This window comes from Vanellus vanellus (assembly GCF_965231255.1).
Source record: "Vanellus vanellus genome assembly, chromosome: 3".
Lineage (NCBI taxonomy): Eukaryota > Metazoa > Chordata > Aves > Charadriiformes > Charadriidae > Vanellus > Vanellus vanellus.
The window spans coordinates 81,663,486-81,685,186 of record NC_138907.1 but is presented as its reverse complement, the minus strand read 5'-3'; the positions used below and the strand labels follow the sequence as shown (position 1 = coordinate 81,685,186).

The following is a 21,701-nucleotide window of genomic DNA, read 5'->3' as shown; positions in this document are numbered from 1 at the left end:
GTAATGGAAAAGAAATTTCAAATTCTGAAAGCCCTTCATAAATCTGAATTATGACCATCTCATCCAGCCCCACTATTGAGGATAAAATTCTCTAAGTTGACTAGGATAAATTAAAAGATGAGCACCGTGGCTTTGAATCTGTCATGGTGTTTTATAGACAAACAGCACAGTAGGCGAAATACTGAAAGCCAATGTTTTTAAGCACTCTTTGCATAATTGAGACTTCTTATTCGCACTGTATATATGTTGCACAGTCAGCTGACGCATCCTTTTCCCATAGATCAACAAAGAACTGATTGCCTTGCCTCTGTAATCACTTTAACCTTGTAAATCAAATTGGGGAACAGAAATCTGCATGGAAAACCTCAAAGACTCAGTTTCTTTTATTTATCAGAGCAATTAGAAATGTATGGAACATCACTTAATAGAAGAGTAGGAGCTGAAACTTCTTATCATCACCTATAAATGCAATGTGAGACTTTGTAAGAATTTTGACAGCTCCCAAGGTCTAGATTTATTTTTTTTTTTAAATAACTCAAATAAATATCTCTGTAATTATGTCATAGGAGCGATAGTGAAAATTACCAGTAAATGTCAAAAATCTTTAGATTTACTTGCTGAATTTTTTCATTTCTGCAAGAAAGGAGTTTTAATATCCAGAGTGTAATCTGGATGCTTTGTCCATATTCTTTATTTATTTTGTCTTTTTTTTTTTTTTTTTTTTTTTGTATGCTAGCATTATCATCCACAGATCAGACCATGATACTTTTAGCCACTTCAGGTTCTCCTGGGTGGATTTTCCATAGCTGGGACTTGCAATCCATTTTATATCATAAAAATAATCTAGGACCAAATAAAACCTTAGGAAACCAAATAGTTGCTATGCTTCTTTTGTTCTCTTAATAATCACTTAAATCAGTATAAACAGCATTAAAAATTAATTTTTTCAAATATCAGATTATTAGGTGTACTCATTGTTACAAAATGTAAATCAAGGAATTTAGATCATTGCAAGTAATTCAGAAATAGAGTAGAACTACAGCATTGAATGCTAGCTCTTTCATGGGTATAACAGTTTAATTGTTTAATTTAATAGCAGGAGTATGCAATGCTGGTTATCCCACATTGATCCTGATTTGTGAGACTACCATTTTTAAGACAACCTAATAAGATATGGTAAATGTAGATATTGCAGTAGGAACACATTGATCCTTAATTGTAAGATTACCCTTTCAAAGACATTATAATAAGGAAACCCAAATATTGGAATAGAAATGCCAAAGGCTTGTAATCTATCCACTCCACAACTCTTTGTGCAAAATTTTGCAAATCGCCAACAGTAAGTGATACTGTTGAATTGAATCACTGTTAACTACGTTTCTAATGCCATCCTCATAAACTTAACTAATTATAGATAGGATTAGCCTGTGCTTTATGGTTTCTATCTATGAATTCCTCAGTTAATTCATTTTTTAAGCACTTCAAATGGACTAGAACTGTATGTGTACAAATCTGGTCCCTAGAATATATAAATAATACATGAAGAATAGTTGGTACTGCCTATATTTAGACCAACAGAAAGTGTGGAAATGAAATGCAAATCAGTTTAATTAGAAAGCAGCCTGTCAGATCAGAAAATGGCTTAAACTGGGTCCAAAATTTTTTCTCAGAATCTAATGTTATTTAAGTTGTTGTTAAATAGTTATAGCCAGTGTAACGCTGAAAATATCCACAAAATATTATAGTATGCACTTACACTTCCCCAGGCTCTTGTGGACTAATCACTTTCCTTCTTCAATCTGACTGAAGAAATGTGTCAAAACCAGGGCTTTGCAGAGTTTCAGCGTAATCAGGATGGTCTGAAATGGTATGACTTACTCCCTTGAATACACAAGAGAGTAGAAAAGAATTTGTTTTCTTTTCTTTTCTTTCTGCTTCTTATATAGTCCTGTGTAAATACCATTTAAGTTCCTAGTACATCATTCTTTTCTATGCATAGATGATAAAAGCATGAGTTCTTGCAATTTAAATACTTTGAGGCCCACTTTTCCCGCTTTTTATTCTGGACTAAAGAAAAAGTCCAGTGTTTTGTAATTTATGGTCCTTGCTATGTTTTGCTTCCATGCTGGCATAGCAGTCCTTTCTTATTGGCTTTATGCTCATGGTAAGCTCCAGATATGCAAGAAGAAATAAAGAATAAATTGAAAAAAATTCCAAAGGAAAACACATGTTTTCCAAGAGTGTAAAAAGTATAAAATATCCTATCGATGCATTCCTTGAGCTCCTTCACAGTTGATCACAGTACATGAAATAGTCAAATGGGCAACATTTCTCTAAAGGATGTTGAGAATTTTTTAAAGGTATCAAGTTAGTGAAAATTCATTTTATTATTCAGTCAAAGGAAACACTGTAAAAATTATAGCTAGTAAGTAACATTATTATGACAGCAAGAAAAGGAGGAAGGATTCTTTGTAGAATTGCATTCATATCACATGAAAGAGGGGATGCCATGCCTTTTCATCTACTCTTTTTTTTCCTGGGGTTTCTTAACCACTTTAATGAAGAGTCTTTTGTTCCTGTTTTCGAAGGAGGAGAAAAAAAATGATGGCTTTGTTCTCTCCTTATACATTACACAAATCTTAACATAGAAAGCACTTTTAACTGATGTGATTTACTCTCTAACATTCAGAAAAGAAAAGCTTTCTCCATTGGCATTATTCATTAATTAATGTAGATTTTAAAATACCCATTGAAAAGTCCTTATGCACTATGTAAAGAGAAAACAAAGTAGATGACATACAAAGATATGACACTACCTTTTGAACAGTGCCTTGAAATAGTGAAATGTTCAAAAGCTGTAAAATTATCACGTCATTTAAAAATACTGAATTACAAGAAATACATTAAAATATGAAAATTTAAATCCCTGTTATCCAAACACACTTAACCTTATCTTTCTGGATGCATTACTACCTGTTAATAAGTAAGTGCATGCTTGGAAGGTACTGTAAGTGCCTGACAATCTGTCAAATAGAGATTTTTGTGGCTTGGTCCTGAAGCATAAATTGTTGTTTCTTCTTTTGATAAAGTGATAGTATAAAGTGTTTATTACATATCAGACCTTGGATTAGCTTTAGGGTAAGAAGCTATGAAGCAGCAGCCTGTAGATTACTGTATATTAGACTAAATCTACTGCAGCCTAAATAAAAGCCTGATGGAAATTGAAAGATGAATACTATTTTGCTGGATATAATAGTTGGGCATGAAGATGTTTGAGACTGTGGGACTAAGTGTGACAGGACTTGTTGCATTAAGTTACCTGGCTTACAAGCAACACCAGCTGGATCAAGTTTTGTGCATACATATTTATATGTGTGTGTGCATGTGGATGAGTATCTACATGACCAGTGTGACCGAGGTGACATATAAGTGGATTTTTAATACATGTTATGGTTGTAGAGGACATAGTTTTTCCTGTGAGATTATATTACGTTTTATTCTCATCAGGAATAGCTAACTTTCCTGAAAATATACCCCATACAATATATGTTCCCTGTGGTCTCTTTAGGTTCTCCATATAGAGACAAGATCACTATAGCAATTCTTCAGCTGCAAGAGGAGGGCAAGCTCCACATGATGAAAGAGAAATGGTGGAGAGGCAACGGCTGCCCAGAGGAGGAAAGTAAAGAGGCCAGTGCTTTGGGAGTTCAAAATATTGGAGGAATCTTCATCGTGCTGGCAGCAGGATTGGTGCTTTCTGTCTTTGTGGCAGTAGGGGAGTTTTTGTACAAATCCAAAAAAAATGCCCAGTTGGAAAAGGTAAATATTGTCTTTTCCTATTTTATTTTATATTTCTGGTCTATTTAAATAATACTTTAAGCATTTGGTAGTGAAATGTTGGCAATGCATACTGATTTTTTACTGTATAGTACAGTACTTGTATAACAAAGGATCACAGCAAAGTACCCAAAGTTTTACATCTTTTAATTTGTCTTCAATGTGTTTAATTGTAGCCAGATTACAGGACAAGTGACTATTTCTCCTCTTATTCAAGCCTGAAAAAAGACAGCTTTTTACTCCTGGAAGTTCACTGCAGTTAATTTTATGGATGAAGAAGAAATCCGAAACTGTAATGGGAAACAAATTAATCTTCTACAAATAATTTTGATTTTCAAAAGACAAACTGTCTGTAGCTCAAAGTCAAAATCTTAAAATGTCTCTATAGAAATGTTCTTTACAGAAGTTTATACTTGCAAAGTTGTCCTGGTAGCATCTGGAAAAGATTACATCAGCATGATTTGTTTTTGGTGGGTTTACTACTGAGATGATGACTGGCCCAGTTTTGAAAATTCTAGCGATAATTTGTTCTGTACTTGCAATTTATACCACCACAATACTGCAATTGTGCCAAGACTAGTAACAATGTGAGAAATTCTTAGCTGGAATGATCTTTTTTTTGCATAATAAAAATAAATAAATAAATATATATATACATGCCCGTGTTTAAACCTAAACTCAAACTATATATTTTATTGCTGTATACATATTCTGAATTTTCCAAATTGAGAAATATTTGGATTTTACTAGGTCTTTCTCTTTTTTTTCTTCTTCTCCTTTTGAGGAGCTTATGACCTATGGCAATTTCTATATTTCCATTTAGTAATTTAATTTCATAAAATCTGTAGTAAATCCAACAGCTATATATATGTTGCTATTTTTCCAGATGCCACTGGTGAATTTTTGTAACTTGAATTATTACTCAGAAAATTTACAATTTTGTTTTCACTTCTTTTAAGGCAAACTTTTTGGCATGCAAGTGTCCTGTCACAAATATATTGTTAAACAATTTTTTTTTTCTAATACACACAAAGGCAGTGTGAGGTCACAAGGTCCTAAACACAGTTTGAATATGGGCAAATTTTATTAAATTGTTAAAGGACCATTTAGATCCTCTTCTTTATGATACTACAGGTTGATTCCTTTCTGTTGACATAATATTGGAATGTTATGTTTCTGAAATGAATTTGTCAGCAAAAAGATACCAGTTACTTAAATAACCTGTGCAACTCTCAGTCATTTTTATCCACTTCTAAAGTGGATATGGACTTCATGTGGACATCAGTATAAATTTGTTTAGCTTATTTTTAACAAACACTTAGAAAAAATAGGACTGTTTTGATAATAATCTTGTAACATGAGTTCAGTATTCTGCAGGGTGTGAATGCATAGCTTATGTGACAATAACCTCTCGTTGGAACTTGCGTGAGGAAGCAAACAGAAACATTGTAATTGAGGACTTGTTTCTCTGAAATCTATGGGTTTGTGGTTTGGGGTTTTGGTGTTTTTTTCGTTTGTTTTATTTGTTTTTTTTTTTTTTTTCTTTGGTTGGTTGTTTTGGTTTTGGTTTAGTTTGCTTCTTTTTTTATTTTTGTTTGTTAAGGATGGATAGAGATAGCAATGACTGGAAGTATCTGACCTTTTAGCAGTACACTGTACCAGAAAGGTCTCATCATATCATCAAGTATTGAGATACTTTAAAAAGTTAGGAGTGAATCTGAAGCATTTGAAAGAGTCAGGTGTCTCTCCTTCTTGCCACCAATCTCTTCCCTTCTCTCCCCTCCCCACTATACCCAGGTACGCTGATGTCAGGAGACCGGTAAAATTTCTGTAGAGCTTTACTTATGGAATTAAATTAACAGGAAAATGATGCCAGATTCCCTATACATGGCCTACCCCAGCATCCCCTCACCCGCTCTTCCTCCAGCACCCATAGACCTTCAGTAAATGTCATCTTCCATCTTCTCCAAATGCAGCAGATTGCCCTTTGACTGGGAGAGGGAGTAGCAGCAGCCAAAGGGGAAATAAGCAGTACAGTTATCTGTCTCCAGTCTCTACATCTCCTCTGCTGGGATGAGTAAACCATGCAAATAATGCTGCCTTGGCTATCCCACAGGGAGAGAGGAGGCACCTATTTTTGGTACAGTTTGTAGTTTCATCCCTTTAGAATCAGAGTATTGTTCTGGCATTTGTATAATGCTTGTCAACATTTGCATACAGGGAAGATCAAAGGACATATTAACAAACAAGGAAACTAAACCAGGTAACTTCAGCTGCTGAATATATGGAGTGTCCTGGGATCTAAATTGACACAGTAATATGTGAGTCTGCTTTTTAATGTATTCAAAATATACAGTTGCACTTCTAGTGGGGAGGTAATGCAGATTTAAAGCATATAATCTAGATATGTTGCTTTAGCATTTTTGATGTCACCCCGCTCCTTGAGTGCATACATAAACAGAGACACTGGCTGGTGTGAACCTAGTTGGAAGTTTGAAATCTTGAAAGGAATTGAGCTCAGAAAAGCAGCAGACAAAATTGTGTTATTTGCTAAAAATTATTGCATCTTGTAACCAAAATGGTTCAGAATATTCATGCTTCTGATGTACTCAAAAATCCAAAGGAAACACCTGACACTAGCTGTAGTCTTTCTGGGAAACAGGTGTCAATAAGCAGAATAACACACATGAATTCTTGACACCACACTTTCCAGACACAGAGAAATTGCTCTTTTATCAACTCCTTTCAAAAGCAAAGATAAGCCTGGATGTTATCACAGTTAGACTGTCAGTGTCTGACACTTACTATGGATATTTATTAGAAAAATGGGTGTCTTAATTTACTAAGTATTTTCTAGAAGATCGGATAAATGTGAAAAGAACAATATATGGATTTGATTCTGCTGTCGTTTATGGCCATTCAAAACTCATTGAGCCATAAGCAGGTCAGAACTAGGTCTGCTTGTGAAAAAATAGCAAATGTACATTTTATTAGTTTTGAACTTTTAAGCACTTCAAAAAATGTGAAATGAGGCACATGCTAGCTGTTTATTTTACTAGGGAATATAGAATCATAGAATGGTTTAGGTTGGAAAGGACCTTGAAGATCATGGAGTTCCAACCCCCCTGCCATAGGCAGGGACACCTCCCACTAGACCAGGTTGCCCAAGGCCATGTCCAGCCTGGCCTTGACCACCTCCAGGGATGGGGCCTCAACAACCTCTCTGGGCAACCTCTTCCAGTGCCTTACCCTCAAAGTGAAAAACTTCTTCCTAATGTTCAAGCTGAACCTGCCCTCTTCTAGTTTAAAGCCATTATCTGGTCATAGACTTCCTATAATACATGATACTACATTAAATCTTAGAGCGTAATGGAACAATAACACCAACAAAGTATTTCTGGAGTTACAAGATAAAATCATAACCTAAACATAGTTAAATCAGCCTCTCTAAAATAGTTATTTATTTATAATTGATTATAAAAGCAATAAATCAATAACCAAATTGATACTGGTTTATATTTTGCATACATTTCCCAAGGAAGACAAAAACAATTACACTTTCCATGGTAAATAACTCACACTCAGCTACGCAATTGAGTTGAGAAAAATCAGTCTAGGTAGTTTATCTCATAAAGTACAATGAATGAGCAGTTAGCAGGACTGGACCTAAAGTAGACATCAGAAGCAGTGTTTTATTTACAATGGCAGTTTCTGACCTGTGTATGAGACTAACTATGTCTTTGAAGATGGCACAGACTTAACTGGTTGACTCTTGCCCAAAATAATTTGTTTACAAAATTTCAAACTCTTTCTGCAAAATGCACGAACCATGTTTTATGTTTGTTAATATAAGGATGACAGGAGTAGAACTTTCTGATCTTAGATGGCTAAAAAATTCATGGATATTTATTGAACTGCAGAGACTTTAAGTTATGGTAGTATTTGATTTTAAACTTATTAGAAATTAAGTGTAGTTTTACTACAATCACCAATAATTCTGAATTTGCTGTATACCTCAAACACATATCTGAGTAATGTGATAATGTGGGGTGTATTTTGAACTAAATAATTCTTCTAGTCCTACCTATTATATAGCCTCACTGATCTTTTTCAGAGGGAGTCCTGGGAACGACAAAGCATTGTCCTTGTCTATGGCAGAATTTGACATTCCAGTTGACACATTAGGAAAGGGTAGGAAGAGATGCCAGGCCAGAGGCTGTCCAGACTGCATTCCTGCAGAGTAACCACAAGATGGTATCTTCTAATTTCTCAGAGGGAAATTTAATTGTTACTTTTTAATAGAATTTATGTCACAATGCCCACCTATTTTTTAATTGCAGCCTTTCTAAAAAATGCTAAAGGCTTGTATTCTTTCCTATTGTTTATAATACAAACATCTAATTATGTCATCTGCTTGGAAACATGTGATGAAGCAGACCTTTTTTATCTAGCCAATCTTGACAATAAGTGCTCAGCATTTGCATTTTATAATTGCTTTTGCTGGTGAATGACCTGCTCCCTGATTTTAACAGGCACTCAGAGGGCAGTGAATAAGCAATGTTAGAAACAGAAGCCATTTAAAACAATTACTATGTCTTTTTTTTTTTTATTGATGTGCTTCAATGTGTTACAGGTTTATGTCCATTTCATAGATCTAGTTTTGTGTAGCTCATATTATTATCATAAAGGCCAGGGAAAACATTGACCTTGAAGACCATCAGTATTTAGCATAATATATTGATGATTCTCAGTTTGAGAATTTATCGACCTTTCCTTTGGTTTTGGTTTGTTTTTGTCTTTGACTGTTTTGTGTTTTGGTTTTTTTTTTAAAGACTTCTCTGAGATTATTTCCATTTTTATACCACCTTCACATAGTAATTAGGTATTACCATAAATGTCAGCTGTGTGGCAAAAACTACGTGAGGATCCTAACTACGTTAGGATGAAATTCACAGTATTGCTGAAGGCAGCGTCAAGAACATATAGAACATTGCTCATTGTATAATATATAGAACATTGATTGTTGTCACCCTTACAAATGGTTGTCCTTGTACCTAGCCTGGTTATGGTTTCTTTGGGCCAAGGGCTGCTAGGCTGAAAAAGCTGTTGTGCTGTAACCATATACAGTTGACAGCACGTCCTGCTTGTGCTTCTCTCAAATACACTTTAACTGTTCTTGAGTCATTGACATGAAGTTAGTGAAACAGCTAACATGAGTTTATTTGCCAATGTCCTTCTACAATCTGTCTGCACCCGGATAAATTTAATTCATTATGTCTTAGAATGCTTCTTTTCAGAATTGAGGTGAGCAAAGTGCATACATGTAACTTTCCCTAGATGGAATGGTCTTACAGGAAGAAGTTAATCAGTACTGAAATACTGTGGATGCTTATTTATCAGCAGGATATGTAGAAAGTCAGTATTTACATCTTTGTTTTAGTTGTTATCTTAACAACAGTGCAAAACAAAATTACCACGATAATTTCATATGAAAACCGAAAAGATTTTTAGGATCCCTTCTTAATTTACCAGAATATTTTATGGTTTGGGGTTTTTTCCAAATTTTATTTAATTAGTTTTTGTTAAAGTCTTTTTCATTACGTTCTCAAAAAATGTAGTTATGTTAGTGTTATTTGAGTTCAGAGAACGTTCCTAATAGCTTAATATCAAAAGCTTTTGATATTTGGGACAGTAATTTAGAATAGTTTGGAACAACGGCAAAGTAAATCCCATCCTAGTGATTTTTTTTTTCCTTTCCAGGGGGACGCAAGTTCAAAAGATTTTAAAGTTGAAAAGCCTGTTCCTCAGGCTATAACAAATAAAAGAATGTGGGCACTCTTGGTAAATCAACGGAAAAGCTTTGGGAATTATATCCCAAGTAACTTTTGTACAACATAGAGTCAGTGATATAGTCTGTATTGTCATTTCACATTTTGTAATGGAGTAACCTCAGAATTTTTTAATGTTGTCTGGAAAAAGCAGCAGCAGCTGTGACAGTTTATGAAAGGAAATGTTTTTCCAAATTTAGCACATTGCATTCTGCAGATATGCAGTTGGAAAATTGGGAACTTCTATCATCCTGTACTCCCTTGAGCACTGTTTGTGGATGTGTGTGTGTAAGTGTACAGATTACTTCAAGCTGAGGTATTAATTATAATTAAATGCCCTCTTGGAAACCTCCTAAGTATATATTAAAGGATATTTTCTAATAGAAAAAACTGTTACAAACCCCAACAAAATAAAACAAAATAAAATAAAACAAAACCCACAAAACCCAAAATCAAGTCCACAAAACCTCTCACTTTTCAGAACACAGAAAAACAGTTATGAAAAGACAACAATGGAAAAAGTGGAAAAAAGCAGTTTGATTGACTGTGGCATTTTAAAAATCATTTGGAAACAATAAAACATTAAAAAAGATTTCTATTTTGATTTTTGATTGCAGCTCAACCAATATCTATTTGGTAATGGACCTTGTTCTGAGGTATTTTTGATTTCTTAATTTGTATCATTCAAGAAGCAAAGAACAGAAACGCTGGAAATGTGTGTAAAGCTGACCATTGCACAAATACAATTGTAGGAATATGATCTCAGGAGGCTTACTATTGTTCCATAGATATTCACACGAAGATCAGGGCTTAAATTACAGGTCTGAGTTATTGAATATTTTATGTTTGAAAAGAACTTGAAGTTGTATATAAAATTTTTGGAAACCGCTATGTCATTTATTTTATAGCAAGTATAGTTCACTTTCTCTCAACAGTAGAAGGAAGAAATATTCACATATAATTCTTGGCTCCTCTGAAAAAAAAAATTCTTCATTCTCAAGGAAACAAAAGTCAGATTATAGAAAATTTATGTCTTTCTAATAATTTTTCATAGCCTTCCCCTAAATATTATTTTAGCATGTCATGTATACAAATATTTTAATTAAAAATATTGATCTTTGCATTTTGAATTAATCAGCTATAATCAGCTATAGCTAAGTGTAGTACTAAACACAGTTTAGTTCATCTGATTTAGATTACTTTGACTTTTGTATAAATCAGCAAAATAACAACCAGCAAACCAGCACTTCCAGCTGCCTTTCAGATTGAGAAAGTATCCTAGACTGCCATATGAAACCATGTAATTATAGAGAAATGGATGCTACCCATTTTGATATTATGTAGTGCAGTATGACTGTAATAGTGTTTCCAAAACAGTAGAAACTGTTGGCATTAAATTAATACCATTAGTCTCTCTCTGTTCAATATGATTTGAGGCCATACCAAGTTTTATATTGTTTATACTATCACACTGAACTACAAAACTAATATCAATTTTTACAGCGAATAATGTACAGTGGACTTTAGCTCAACAAACAAAAAAAAGCTATTTAGATACAGCAAAATTCAGGTAAGAAAGGTTGTATTTATTTTCTAAAATGACTCTCTAAGATGGACTATTTATTTTCAAATTAAACCATATGGTGTTATATACAGTATTTTAATCCAGATAGATTCATACTCCAAAGGATCCAAACATATCATCATCACTTCCTTTCACCATGCCTGAAGATCAACAAACCTGACCTTCCTTGGACGAACAGAGAATGAATTTAGATCTAGGATCAAAAATGATTTAACAGGTGAATGAACTTTCACATCCAGTGGCTGAAAGCACAAGATCTCAGGTGACTGATTTTAGTGCAATCAGGATCATCTCTGCTGAAATGCAGAGAAATACCCTGTACAGTTGTGATTGCAACATACAGAACCATTAAAATATTGCGTTGGATGTCATTCTAAATTAGATAGGCAGTACCATATATTCTGTTATTTATTTGCTCAGCGGCAGCTACATGGCTGAAGTACGATGAATTGCTATCAGCATTTATTAAACACCTGACACTCATTTGTAGCTGTTGTCCAGGGACACTGAACTGCAGTAATATGTTCTAGAAGAAGACATAGACTGGTGTGGCAAGCTTCACTGCAGTAGAAATTATTGCCACAGACTGAAATACAAGTGACAAATAGTAGTTATCATCACTGATCCATTTGAAAACCCAGAACCAGACTTAGGAACCTGGAGAAATCTGAGACCAGAAGTCTCTTTCACAAGGTGTAGAACTGAATAATAAGGGTAGATAATATCTTCTGAATGCTCCCTTTTACTTGTCCAACATAGCACCTGTTTCCCTGGGATTAAGCTGCCATCATACCCCTATTTCAGCCAGGTACTGGAAGCACAAAATGATTGCACCATCCTGGTCTGACAAAAGAGTAGGACTGTGTATCATCTGCGTGCCGATGACACCACAGCCCAAATTATTTCATTATCTCCTCAGTGGCCTCATATACATGTTGAAAGGAGAGATGACAGGATGAAACCTTTTGGAATCCTGCATGAGAGAGAGCCCTCGGGGCTGATGAGCAATTGCCCTATGCCATCCTCTGGGATTTCTCTGAGAGGAAAGAGTGGAACCACACAAGTGCAATCCCATCTGCCCCAGCCTAGGTCCACAGGTGAGTCAGAAAACTATCATGATCAGTGTGGTGGCCAGAAAGGCTGCTGGCAGAGCTAAACAAAATCACCTTTGAAAAAGCTTTCTGCACTGATAGGAGCTCCCCATCCGTCACAGGAACTAGTGTAGCTGTCAGGCTGCACTCAGACTGGAAACCAGGTTAAATAGTTTCAGAAGACTTTAAATGGACTCAGAGTTTCTTTACCAGAAGTCTCTGTCACCCACCAGAGCGCGTTCTTTTTTGTCAGGAAATAAATTTTAAAATTTGAGAGTGGCTGCATTGTTTTTTTGGACACCAGCTGATAAATTATTCAAGGCAAGCTGAAATCTTATTGTCCCCTTGAGAGACACTAATAATCTATGTTAGAAGTGGCCTACAATGAGGTCTTGTATGTCATCTAAATTCATTGCATAACACTAAAACTCAGGGAGCTCTTCAGCCTGTGGAAGATTATTTCGGTGTTTTGTTACAGGCAGGGTCAGTCCCATTGGATTCTTATTAATCCTCTCCTTAAAATAGCTAGAAAAGTCCTTGAAACAATCAGCATTCATTTCAGTTACAGGACGAAGCACCTCATGCTTGAGCAAGCTGTCTGGAATAACTCTACTGGTTTTCACTTTGTAGATACTATGGCAGAAGGAAAGCTTAATTTATGGAATTATTTTTTTATTTTGCTTGATATTATTGTCTTTATTTGAGTAGGGGATGAATTCTCCCATACATCTTGGCCTGAAAATAACTTCCTAAAAGGGCTGCTCATTCTACTTCTACCAAAAAAATCAATAATTGCTAAATCTGAAATTGAGAATATATTCATTTGTTCAGCTAATTGACATGAACTTAGTCTGCAGTGTACTTGTGCATTATACTTGCTATGGATTGAAAATGTACTACATCAGAAAAGTCTGTGGCAAAATATTTTTAACGTAAACATATTATGTATATATAGATATATATGGGTACAACCTTTGATCAACAATCATGTCTAAGACTAGCAACCTAAAAATCTGATCATTACAAGTACACTTTAATGTTCTTTTGAAATGGTAATGCTTTAACTACAATGAAATATGATTTTTTCTGAGGTTATTTTCATTCCATTAATTGTTCATCTCTTTGTGATCTTAAGTCAATATATTGCTAGGATTCATGTTTCTCTCAAGGGTGTTTAAGACCAACAGGTTTTCCATATACACATTCTGGAAGACTGTCATATGGAAGCAGAAACTTATTAGGAGGGAGGGTCAGGATAGGGCTGTACATTCATTCTCAGCTACCTTCAAGAAGACAAAACCCAGTTTGATTGATATATCCTAGTAGATGCCAGAACACTGACCCATAACATAACAAGACAATGCAAGATTACTGCTGTTACTGTTTTAAGAACATTAAACAAGGCTTCAAATATTATCTGACACACAAGACAACGTAATGAACTTCTGAATAAATTTTATAGTTTTTTTTATGGAACATTGACAATCAACTTTATATTAACTGCATCAAAGAGGGAAAAAATATGAAAACGCAAACGATTGGAGATTTTTGTATTTAAAATACATTGAATATTATTCACTTAAATCAGAATGTTGAGTGGTGCAGGCATGTCATTCCTGTCTTCCTGTTGCTCTTTTTAGGCTGTTAAAAGCAAAAACTATGGTGATAGTCTTATAATTCTGTGTCTAAGAAATGCTAGTATGATTTCTAATTACCTTTTTCTAAATTCCTATAAAGCAATATAATGAGATGTTTAAATATTGTCTAGCTTTCTTATTAATACATACATGCAAAGACATTTTTTTTCCTCAGGCAGTAAAGCCAGGCACAAGCTGTCCAAATATATTGTAAACACTGGTAACATTTTGCAAAATTATTATCTTGATTCTACATGACTTGTGAGCTGTCAGCTGTGGCAAAGAATGAAGGAAGTATCAGTTACTTCTTTAATCTTCTTAAGGAGATGAGCTTTTTCAAAATTGCTTTGTGTTAAAAGGCTAAGAATTACAGTTCTGGTTTTGGGGTTGTTTTGTTTTGGGTTTTGTTTTTTTTTTTTTTTTTTTGTACATTTGAACTCCCCACTTAGAATTGCAGCTCTTTTTCTAATGTTTTATAGTGATTGTTTTGCTGCAAAAAACAGTTGCACTTAACTAAACTGTAGTCTGAAGAAGTGTATGTTTTCCTTCAACTCTTCTACTATTTCATTATATCTAAGATGGCTTGGAGGCAGCATTTACTTTCTGGTAACATTTAAGAAGATAACTTACAGTTTTGTAAGGGTTGGTGAAAAATCAATAATAACTGATGTTCTCGTAACATGCCTGCAGTGTGGAAGGTAAGTTGAGAGCAAAAGGTTATTTTTCTTGAATTAAGCAGAGTCTTGTAATATATACTAAAAGTGTTCAATTTCATGATGGACAACAGTTTTGAAATAGAGCCTATAAGTTCTGTAAATATTTCACTGTTTTTCCCTAACAATCTGAATGGTCACTTGAATTCAAAATTGAGACATTGGATTATATTTTCTAAAATCATATCTGAAAATGTCATTTATCTGTCACAAAAAAAATTATTGTAGGCCTGCTGCTTTTTTTGATGTGTTATTATTCCAAAAGTAGTATCCTAACAGTAAAAGAACACAAAGTTTAACTGTACAGAAAATGGAGACTGTACAAGGATCGGAATTGAAATGAGACAAGAATTTCTATTAAAAAAAAAGTCAAACATAAAGTAATCCTTTGTAAACCTTTTTGAACATGATTTTGCAATATGTCAGAAAAGTCTTCCTCGTATTTCTCAGATAGAACTCAAAGAAGAACAGGATCCTGGTCATGAGAACCCAAAGAAGAATAGGATCCTGGTCATGAACTTTTACATATCCTTGAATTCATCTTTTTCAGAATATATGACTATTTCAGTGAATGACATTTGCACACAAAAAAAAATTAAAAAAAAATCTCTTATTCAGTGCCCAGTTACCAAAACAATGGTACTGTCTGGGAGTTAATAGTGTTTGCTGTTTTCTGACATTTGATATTTTAAAATACATAGCATACATTAAAAAATTAAATTAATTAATTAAACCCTATTTTAATACAATATATGCAGGTAAGTTCCCATGAACTTAATTTATACAAAATAATTTGAAGACACAGAACAGAAAATTTTTTGAGATAAAATATTATCTCAAAATTGTGTTAACTGCCTTTTTAAGACTGTCAGTCTTGCCAACGTTTCTCATTTAATGAGTTTTCAGATCCAGGTAAAATTCTCAGGTAAAATGTGTTGGCAAATTTCTTGAGGATATCATTTGCAGAGTGTTGGCATTAAGTGAATGTACCTTCTTACCTCTTGGCTATTGATTGTAATCCTGTTCCTACTGATATTACGCAAAAATTTATACCCTTTGGTAAGTGTTTGTGGATCTTTGCAAAAGGTTTTGGTAGACTGATGCATCTTGAAAAGGATTCACTCTATTTTGGAAGTCTTGTAAGATGTCTTGGCAAAAAGAGACAAAGGAGACAATCTTGAAAGTGTTAAGTGCTAATGAACCATTTTTAAATTTAGAAAGATTATGTTCCTCAGAATGTTTCAGTTACGTCTTTGATTCCAGAGGTGAGAGCCATATAATGGCTGGAAGTGGTGAAAAACTGAGAGCTGCAGCATTTACTTCTTAATGGATTCCCTGTGAAATTCCTGCGTTATGCATTAGGTTCCCCACATAGTGAAAATGCCAAGATCTGCAAGCCTTAGCAAGTTAGCCTGTAAGCCATTAGGGAATATTAAATTAAATCTTGCCCTTTTGAAAGATTTCAGGGCTAATTTCAGATTTCTAATCGTAATGGCAGTTCTGATGTTAAGCAACAGCACTTCCTTAAAAAAAAAGAGAAAGTCTAAGAGAACTGAATATTTTCTTTCAAAGTACAGCTGGATAAGAAGGGCATCCAGTTTCCTGCCTTCTATACAATGCTAAGCAAACAGACCTTATGCATGAAGATCTGATGTATTAGAGCTCAGACCATTCAATTAGAAATTTTAGCCACCTCATTCACGCAACAAAAGCCATGAATTCTGTCTTGGATGTCAATCTAGTGCACCAGAACATTTTTTAAAAAGGATCGTTAATGAGTGTCCATTGCAGAAGACACTCTATCTAGCCAGCCAGAAATTACAAATTTTGTCTTGAGCTTTGGCATCTGAAGGACTACTTGTGCTTGACTCTGCACCAGAGATATACCTCTCTCTCCTTTGGATTCACAACTTAAACGTTTCCTACTTGTAGGTAGCTAAACCCTTTCTATCATAAGTTGAGGAGGTGTCAATCCTTTATTTCAAACTCAGCAGGAGAAAGGAACATTTGAAAGGAAGAGTATCACAGCCAGAGTAAGATTACCCCTTCCTTCCCACCTGCCTGTTCTCTTATTCATGAAAAGGGTTAGAGAAGGAGGCATTTGTTCAGGATTTGGGTTGTTCAGGTTCAGTTCTAACCCATGACTGAGACAACTTACATTTGCACTCTTTTGCACTAAACGGAATTTTACATAAAAATATTGCATTCACCACTTAAACAGGAACTACCACTGAAGCCTTTTCTCTGCCACTATGTGCTATAATCCCTAATCTACAGAACAGCCCACGTTCTCTCTGTCTCCTTTCTACAACTCTGCCTCTATTAACCGCTTCCGTGCAAAGTAGAACAGGAGAAGTAGGTGGAAACCGCAAGTGTTTTTACCTTGAAATGGTCTAATGCCTGTAGGTTATAGCCCTTTGCTGAGAGTCAGAAGTTTAAATCTTCTCTGGCGGAAGACATGATTGAATTGACACTCTCCAATGTGTCTCACATTCAGCTCTAATGCTCCAGCTGATGAATAGCTGCACAGAAGAAAGTTGTAATGTCTGCCACATATCTTTCTTTAGCAGTTGACACTTTTTTTGAGGAACTATATTTGTTAGGTCCTTTCAGAGCACACCTGCTGAATTGATGATCTTACACATGGAGAACTTGAATGTGAATTCTGATGGGATCCAGGACCAAGCCAAGCACCAATGTGTTTAGCAGAATTTCTACTGACTATTGCCAAATGAAAAACCTATAAAGTTTAATGTGGAAAACTGAGTGCCTTACTGCTCAGAGTGCCTCCAGCACTCTGGACGTTGGAAGCTGAATGAAGATTTTGATAAACACAGTTTCAATTTAGGCTTCCAAAGAACTAGGTAGGGTGAAGTGCTTAAATATTTTCTGGATCTAATGTCCAAACTCCAGGTTTGTGTGAACAATGGAGATGTGACAGTTTACAAATAAAGCAGAGTTCTTGATTTGGGAGATAAAGTAGACAATTATATATTGACTGATGATCTACCACTAATCACACATGATCAAATGATGATCAAGAGACATTTATAGTAATTCTAGGTGTTCTATCTTCTTTATTTTTTTTATTTTTATTTTCCCAGATCATGTCCCTGGATTGGAGATTAGTTATTAAGAAAACAAAATTCAAAGGGATAGATTATACCCCAAATTTGCTTTGGGTAAGAGCAATTGTCAGAGGCTTATCAAAACATCTCAGGCTCTAGGATGTGTTACTTAGTTAATAAATTTGTCCATTAGTTGGAAACATTTACGTTAAAGTATATGATAAGAGTAGTTAATTCACAGACCCCAAAAGTAAGCCTCCTCTTCCTTACTTTTATGTTTCATCCATATTCCAATTCTTACACTGAGGAGAGGCTAATTGTTTAGCACACTATTGAGAATTCAGTCAGACTGAGGAAATAAGGGACAATTTATTTTACTTTTGAAATTTCTAGCGCTGTAAAATGGCACAAGCAGATCTAGCTTTTGATGAAAACATGTTAATAAACGTTTTTCTGATAATATATTCTGATAACATGAATAAAGATAAATGAAACTGAATATTTTTAGCAAATATATACATCACAAATGAAGTGTTTAGCTACAGAAGATACTAAAAATAATGGAGTGGATATTTGTTTTCTGTAATGGGTCTGCATTCTAACAGTATTTGAACATTAATGTAGGTAAACTTCTTATACTAAGGCTTGTTGGGTTTTTTTGAGAAACACACACAAATGAAATTATTATTATTTTGAAATATGGAAAGGAGATTTTACTCAATACCTAATATACATGCCAACCTATGTCAGTAGAACATCTGTTTGAAATATTTTTATATATCATATTCATCCATAGGCTGTAGCTGCCAGATAAATAATTATAGAGACAAGGTGATTTTTTCACTGAATCATCACAGATTAATAAGTCATTGTAATTATTATGTGATGCATATTTAAAAGACAGCAATTTGTTATGAAATCCAGGCTGAGACAAAGCAAACTAACAGGACTGACAAGATTGTGCCAATAGAGTGAATCTGCTTCTAGACATCGCAGCTAAACATTTCTTACAGATAGTTTTTTCTCTTCTTCCTCTCTTTCACTCTGTAGAGGTCCTTCTGTAGTGCCATGATAGAGGAGCTAAGGATGTCTCTGAAGTGTCAGCGTCGATTAAAACACAAGCCACAGGCCCCCGTTATTGTGAAAACAGAAGAAGTTATCAACATGCACACGTTTAACGACAGAAGGTTGCCGGGTAAAGAAACCATGGCATAGAGCTGGGAAGCCAAATACCCCAAGCACAAACTGTCGTCTTTTTTCCAAACAACCTTGCGAGAATGTTTCCTGTGGAAATATGCAACCTGTGCAAAATAAAATGAGTTACCTCATGCCGCTGTGTCTATGAACTAGAGACTCTGTGATCTCAGCAGTTGCAATGGCCAGACTCGAATCACAAGCATCATGGATCAACCAAGTTATGCGGGGTTACACTGTTCGTCATGGGTTTCCACCATTCTGAATGAATGAATGTTCCATGTGAGTTTTGTGGCTGGTTTCAAATGCAGTCTCAGTGAGAAATTACAGGTTCCTTTTGAAGTTCAACGGTTGCCAGGAGATGGAGAATAAATGTCCGAGATGACACTAACTACGGAAGGAGTCTAGTAAAAATAATATCTCAGAACTGTAGTGGAACAAGAAACCGTATGTTCTTCTGAACTTTCAAGCATAGAAGAGTTGGTAACTGCTGGTAGACTGAAACTATCATCTGGAAAGGCGATATGAGCTTCCCAGATGGGAGAAATATCGAAGTGAAGAAAAATGAATCCCATGAATAGAAGGATATATATGAGGATGCTCACCTGCTTTTTGGACTGTCTGTGTCACTGAACTAAGTAAATAAATAATAATTAAAAAAAAAATCAGTAACTTAAATTTACCTGGTCTGGAACTTTGATCTAAAAAAATAAACAAAGAAAGATCCATAATTTTGACCCAATTTTTAGATGAATGAAAGTTTCCTTAGTACAAAGGAATGTATCTTACAACCTTTAGATATAAGCAATTACTTTTTTTTTTTTTAATTGTGAAAAGAGGGAGGGGGGTGGGAAGCAGTGTATTTCACACATAGAGGGCTTGCATTTTAGCCTGAATGGGTTTTAAAACCCTTGTTCCTGCTACTAATTGAACTCAATGGAGCCTGTGCAATTCTCACTAATATTGGAAGTGGGATGGGTCACCTAATAAGAAGTGAATGTGGAGAACTTTAAGGAGGACTGCATTTTTCAATACAGTCACAGTACTAAATGAACAAAATTCTTGAGCAGTTTTTTTTTTTTTTCAAAAAAAAAAAATGTTCAGGTTTATTTGTGGAAATGCAAGATTTCTATGAAAATAGTTTTTGTATGGAAATTTTTGTAATACTTTTTATCAACAAAATAAGAACATGTGTTTCTGTCAGGGGTGTGATGCCAAGCATGAATGGTAGTGCTTGTGCACCACCAACGTTTGGTGAAAACTATTTTTATCAAGAAAAAGGAATCTTAGAAGAGACATATTTTCAAGTTAGATAATATAAAAAATAGGTGCACTACCACCACTGCTTACCATGCAACACCCCTGTTTTCCACTAGGCTGATAACATGCTGTCATGAACAATTGTGTGTAAATGGTAAAAGACACAGACCTCTTGACCACATTGTGATAACAGTTAAAGTGCACTCAGTTTGCTGTTTGAATCCAATGCACAAAATTAAAAACAAAAAAAAGCATTAAAATTATGTCAGTTTTAGTTGTTTTGTTTTTGCTGTGTGATTTGAGCAACACATGTACAGTACTTGTGTCAGTACTGGTACTTAGCCTCAGCTCAGTGCCCTATCATGCTGATTCTTGCCACTAAATGTGGGGCCAGGGAGTTTGCTGGGATTTCTGAGAGAAGCCAGTACCGCACATTGTGATAAGTTGTTGCAGGATCTGGCTCTTAGGTGCTTCAAAGCTAATTTATATGTCCTGCCTGTGGTAAGTTCCTGGACATAACATTTTGAAATACTACCCTACAGATGCTGAATCTTGCACCTCCGTCTCCTGTAAATTTATTTGTATCTCAACAAAAAATGTATAGGATGGGATATATAGGAATGTTATGTGAACCAAAAAAGATTATGAAGACAGGCTTTATATGGAAAATAATTCATTTGACTAGTTTTTAAAAAAAACACCCAACTTTAAAATTATAGATAATCAGTCATTGGTGAGTAATGAGATCCTTTGTTTACTGGGAGTTATTTTAGTCTTATCATCATCTTTCTAACACAGGAGTATAAGATATATCATTCAAATTGTAGAAATGATATAATGAAATTTGGGGGGAAGGGGGAGGTTTGTGTCTACTACCCAGTTCTCATAGATCTTCATAGAGACTGAGCTGGCCATTTCCATTGTAAACAGGGACTGAGAAAGAAAATTCTCTTGTATTTGTGAGAGTTTCATCACCATTTATGTGATAACAAAGAACAGTTTATCTTTGTCTGAAGCATAAACAAGATAAAAACATCTTCAGCAAAGATTCTGAAAATGAGGATGCTTACGTAATACATGTTTAAGTTTAAGTTAATTCTCTAAAATACAAAGGGGAAGAAAGTAACTGTCATACAACACAATGAAAAGAAATTATGATGGTTTGGAATGGAAAAAAAAATGGCTATTGCATTTGATTGATGATTTACAATAAAATTTGTAAAATCATGTAATAAAATGCTGTATTATATTTAAACAAACCTTTCTTTTCTCCATTAAGGGTGTTGAAATAAGCAGGATTCCATTGTCATCTTGATGCATATAACTAATTCTCATTAAGCTTTATGTGAGCCAAATTTAAGTGTGAATGCAGAATATGTCCCAAATGTTTTACTGGGCCAAAGTACCCCATGGAACAAAAATCGTAACACAGAAGTAGTGTGGCTTATTTAAGATTTCAGTGAAAATTTCAGCCTTCCATTATTAAGG

At 34.7% G+C, this 21,701-nt stretch overlaps 1 protein-coding gene across 1 annotated transcript in view; it reads left to right on the top strand.

Moving 5' to 3' along the window:
- GRIK2 (glutamate ionotropic receptor kainate type subunit 2) overlaps positions 1-18,974 on the top strand; it is a gene marked incomplete at both ends in the record, with an annotated part of 413,581 nt that extends 394,607 nt beyond the window's left edge. The window contains 2 exons of the mRNA XM_082481392.1: positions 3,569-3,819; positions 18,810-18,974. Coding sequence (XP_082337518.1) covers positions 3,569-3,819; positions 18,810-18,974 — 416 coding nt within the window. The remainder of the gene's footprint in view (positions 1-3,568; positions 3,820-18,809) is intronic.
- Between the last annotated feature and the right edge of the window lie 2,727 nt (positions 18,975-21,701).